The 5,000-nt window shown below is 47.7% G+C and overlaps 1 protein-coding gene across 1 annotated transcript in view; it reads left to right on the top strand.

The window, feature by feature from the left end:
• Positions 1 to 5,000, top strand: part of LOC113829220 (uncharacterized) — a 265,393-nt gene that overhangs the window by 216,823 nt on the left and 43,570 nt on the right. Inside the window, exons 8-9 of the mRNA XM_070143969.1 lie at positions 2,739 to 2,925; positions 4,068 to 4,218. Of these exons, the coding sequence (XP_070000070.1) occupies positions 2,739 to 2,925; positions 4,068 to 4,218 (338 nt within the window). The remainder of the gene's footprint in view (positions 1 to 2,738; positions 2,926 to 4,067; positions 4,219 to 5,000) is intronic.

Below are 5,000 nucleotides of genomic sequence, written 5' to 3'. Positions count from 1 at the left end.
TCCCCCATCCCTCCATTTCGCTCCCATTCCACCAACTCTCCACCTCCCTCCCCACTTTACCCATCCCACTCCCTCCACCTCCCTTCCCTACCCACCTCCAAACCCTCCACCTCCCTTCCCTCACCCCAATCCCCCTCCCCACCTCACCCACCCCACTCCCTCCACCTCCCTTCCCTCCCCACCTCCAAACCCTCCACCTCCCTCCCAACCCCCCAACCCCCTTACATGCACGCTTTGTTTAGCGTTCGTCTCGTCTCTTTAAACTTGCTTGTCACTATCAATTCTTCTCTGGCTCTTGTTTCGTTTGGTTTTGTTTTGCTTTCTTCTTTTGTTTAAAAATCTGGGCTTCTTATTTGTTCTTTGTTTTTGTTTTATATGTCTCTCGTCATTCGGTTTTCTCCCTTTATTTATGTTTGTTCTTTTTTTTCTTTTTTTTTCTTCTTTGTAAACAGAAGTAGTAGTAATGCTCATGCTAATTAATATCGTCATTATAGTTCCATCGTTATCATTATTATCATTGTCGTTGTAATTGCTACCGTCATCATTATCGTCAATATTATTGATATTATTACGAAGTGGAATCAGAAATTATAAGGATAAATCTCCTTCTGCACTTCCTCCTTCCTTTCTTCCTTCCTTTCCTTTTCTCCCTCCTCTTTGCCTCTCCGTCTTCACTTCTCCTTCTTTCCTTTTTTCCCTTTCATCTGTCTATTCCTCTTCCTCTTCTTCGCTCTTTCTTTAATATCATCCCTTCTTTTATTCTTCCATTTTTGTCTCTTTCCTCTTTTTTTTTTTTGTCTCTCTTATTTTCTGTAACTTTAACTTTCCTCTCGTTCCTTCTTTTCTTCTTTATGTTTTCTTTCTTTTTTCTCTCCCTCTCTTTCTAATTTTCCACATCTTCTTCTATCCTCCCCCCCTCTCCCTCTTTCCTTTTACTTCTTTTCTATCTTCCTTCCTTCCCCCTCTTACTCTCTTCCTTTTCTCGTCCTTCTCTCCTCAATCCCCTCCTTTTATTTTTCTCTCTCCTCTTTGCCTCCTCCTTCCCTCCTCACCTCACCTCCCCCCTTCGTCTATGTTTCCCTTCTTCCCTCTTCTCCCCTTCTCATATTTTTACCCTAGTTATCTCATAATTCTCATTCCCATCTTCCTCATCGCTCTCCGTCCATCTCTTTTCTCTCCTTCTCTCCCTCCTTGTCCCTTCCTCTTCTCTTTGTTTTCCTTTTCTTTCTCTCCCTCCATCTTTCTCCTTTCCTTCTTTCTCTTTCCATATCTCCTCCGTCTCCCCCTCCATCTTTCCCTCCTTCCTCCTTCCATCTATCCCTCTTTCTCCCATTTTCTCTTCTTCTTGTCCCTTCCTTCTGTCCTTGATTCTCTCCTCTCTCTCATCCCTCCCCTCCCTCACCCCATCTCGCCCCTATGGAGATCATCATTCTCCCCCTCCTCCCTCTAACTCCCTGCGTCTCTCCCTCCCTCCCCTCCTGCCCTCCCTCTCCTTCCCTTCTCCACTCCCCTCCTTCCCCTCCCTCCCTCCCCTCCCTCACCCCCTCTCGCCCTCACAGAAAACGTCTTTCTCCTCCTCCTCCAACTTCTAACTCCCTGCGTCTCTCCCTCTCTCCCCTCCTCACCTCCCTCCCCTCCCTCCCCTCCTCCCCTCCCTCCCCTCCCTCACCCCCTCTCGCCTTCATAGAGAACTTCATTCTCCTCCTCCAACTTCTAACTCCCTGCGTCTCTCCCTCTCTCCCCTCCCTCCTCCCCTCTCGCCCGCCTTCCCCTACCTCCCCTCCCTTCCCTCCCCTCCCTTCCCTCCCTCCCCTCCCTCACCCCCTCTCGCCCTCACAGAGAACGTCATTCTCCTCCCCCTCCAACTTCTAACTCCTCGCGTGTCTCCCTCTCTCTCCTCCCTCCCTCCCCTCCCTTCTCCCCTCCCTTCTCCCCTCCCTCCCCTCCCTCACCCCCTCTCGCCCTCACACAGGACGTCTTTCTCCTCCTCCAACTTCTAACTCCCCGTGTCTCTCCCTCTCTCCCCTCCCTCCCTTCTCCCCTCCCTCCCCTCCCTCCCCTTCCCTCCCTCCCCTCCCCTCCCCTCCCTCACCCCCTCTCGCCCTCACAGAGAACTTCATTCTCCTCCTCCTCCACCTTCTAACTCCCCGCGTCTCTCCCTCTCTCCCCTCCCTCCCTCCCTCCTCCCCTCCCTTCTCCCCTCCCTCACCCCCTCTCGCCCTCATAGAGAACGTCATTCTCCTCCTCCTCCCTCCAACTCCCTGCGTCTCTCCCTCTCTCCCCTCCCCTCCTCCCCTCCCTCCCATCCCTTCTCCCCTCCTTCCCCTCCCTCCCTCCCATCTCTCCTCCCCTCCTCCCACCTCTCCTCCCCTCCTCCCCTCCCTTCCCTCCCTCCCCTCCCTCACCCCCTCTCGCCCTCACAGAGAACTTCATTCTCCTCCTCCTCCAACTTCTAACTCCCCGGGTCTCTCCCTCTCTCCCCTCCCTCCCTCCCTCCTCCCCTCCCTTCCCTCCCTCACCCCCTCTAGCCCTCACAGAGAACGTCATTCTCCTCCTCTAACTTCTAACTCCCTGCGTCTCTCTTTCTCTCCCCTCCCTCCCTCCGTCCCCTCCCTGTTCCCCTCCCTCCCCTCCCTCCCCTCCCCTCTCCTCCCTCACCCCCTCTCGCCCTCATAGAGAACTTCATTCTCCTCCTCCAACTTCTAACTCCCCGCGTCTCTCCCTCTCTCCCAATCAAGGCTGGACAAGCTGGCCAACAAGACGTGCGCCGCAGGATCTCAGGACCGCAGGAGCGCCAACGCCCACCAGGGGGTCCGCGGAGACACGCCCGCACGCCCGCGCCCTCACCGTACCCACGTCGAGGAGGACGCCGAGGGAGTGGCCCAGGATGAGCTGGCTTACTTCCCCGCCGAGGAGGAGGATCAGGTGGGGGAGGGAAGGGTGTGGGTGGGGGTGGGGGTGGAAACTCACATTCAAAAACACGACCGCACACACATACATACATATACGTATACATGTACACATACACATGCACATACGCACACACATACACACACACACACACACATACACACACACTCATATATGTGTGTATGTGTGTACAGTATATATATATATATATATATGTATATATATATATATATATATATATATATATATATATATATATATATATATATATATATATATATATATATATAAAGTGTAAATATGTGAGTGTATGCTATGCAATTTCATGGAATATTGCTATAAATACAGACGTATTTGCTAATTAGTTTTAATTCAGATATCGTTTCAGAAGTGCAAAAACTGGTGAATAATTAGAGATATGAATAAATAATATCTTGCTAATGAAATACCATTGTGTTCCATCCCTCCTTTCTCCCATCATTTCCTATTCTCTCTCTCTTCCCTTCTTTCTCTTTTGTTTCGCTTTTCCTTCGTGCTTTTCCCTTTTCCTTCTCATCCCTTTCTTTTCCCTCTTCCCGTTTCTCTTACGTCAACTACCTGCTCCTTCTCTTCTCTTTCTTTTCCGTTTTCTCTGATCTCTTTTGCTTTCTCTGTTTTCTATTTAATCTCTCTAATCTTTCACTTTTCCTCTCCTTTCTCGTTCGTATTCCCACCATTCCTTTCCCTCTTCTCTTTTTATTTATTTCTTTTCTCTCTCTCTGCCTTTTATTATATTAATTTTCCACTTTCCATTTTTTTTCCTTCGTTTCTTCCCTCTCCCTTCTCTTTTGCTTCGCCATCCTCTTCTCTTCCTTCTTTTGTACGCCCCTCTCTCTCTCTTCCTTCTCTTCTTCTTCTCCTCCCCCATTTGCTCCCTCCTTCTTTGCCCCTCTTCCCTCTCTCTACTCTCTTACCTCCCCCTCCCTCCCTCTCCCCCTTGCTCCCACCCTCCCTCCATCTATCCATCTATCCATCCATACATCCATCCCTCCCCTCCTCAATCCCTCCCCTTCCCTTCTCACCCCTCCCCCTCCCTCTTTTCCCCCCACCACCCCTTCCCTACCCACCCCTCCCTCTCCCCCTTCTCCCCTCCCCCTTTTCCCCCCTTCCCCCACCAGGTTCCCACAAGCGGTTCCTCGGGCGAGCGCGTGAGGACGTGGCTCATCCGGGAGAGCGGCCGCCCCGTCACCGAAGTGCAGACCCTCAACCTCGGGATGGTCAGTCGTCTGGCTTCCGAGATCGCTAAGCAGATGGCCGAGGGTGACCTAGGTAAGGGGGTAGGGAGGGTCGAGGCGCGTTATCTTTAGGGTCACCTGTGTGTTTTTTTTTTTTTTTTTTTTTTTTTTTTTGCTTCTGTTTTCTTTTTCTTTTTCTTTTCTTTCTTTCTTTCTTTTTTGTGTGTTATTTCTGTCTTTTCCTTTCTTTCTTTCTTTTTTTCTTTCTTTTTTATTTTTGTCTTTCTTTGCCTTTTTTTCTTTCTTTCTGTCTGTTTTTCTTTCTCTCTTTCTCTTTGACTTTCTTTCTTTTCTCTTTTTTTCTTTCTTTATTATTATTATTTTTTTGTGTGTCTTTGTATGTTGATGTGTTTTTGTTTTTATTCGAAAGAAAAGAAAATGTTACTGTTGGGGTTGTTACTTTTGTTTTTTGTTTATATTTGAAGGAAAAGAAAGAAAGTAAAAGAAAAAAAAAATACGGCTCGATTTGGCGGAGGTTTTGAATACAAGGTAATTTATCATTCCCCCCCCCCCCCCCGCCTTTTTCGTAAATCTGAATAACTGCACAGAAAAGCTCAAAACTTTTTCGTATTTACTCTAGAAATAAATAATAAACCGTAACTGGGAATTGTTACAGTATCGCCGTAATTAGTAGCGTTTCCATATAGAGTGCATCTATTTTTTAAATATTTGGGTTATCCAACTAGGGTGGGGTTTTAATTAAACTCAAAGTACAATTCATCCTTTGCTTGTTTCCAGGAAAAAAAATCAAATTAAGAAAAAAATGTATATACATACATATATATATATATATATATATATATATATATATATATA

This window comes from Penaeus vannamei, chromosome 31 (genome assembly GCF_042767895.1).
Source record: "Penaeus vannamei isolate JL-2024 chromosome 31, ASM4276789v1, whole genome shotgun sequence".
NCBI lineage: Eukaryota > Metazoa > Arthropoda > Malacostraca > Decapoda > Penaeidae > Penaeus > Penaeus vannamei.
This window is presented reverse-complemented; position numbering and strand designations above follow the sequence as displayed.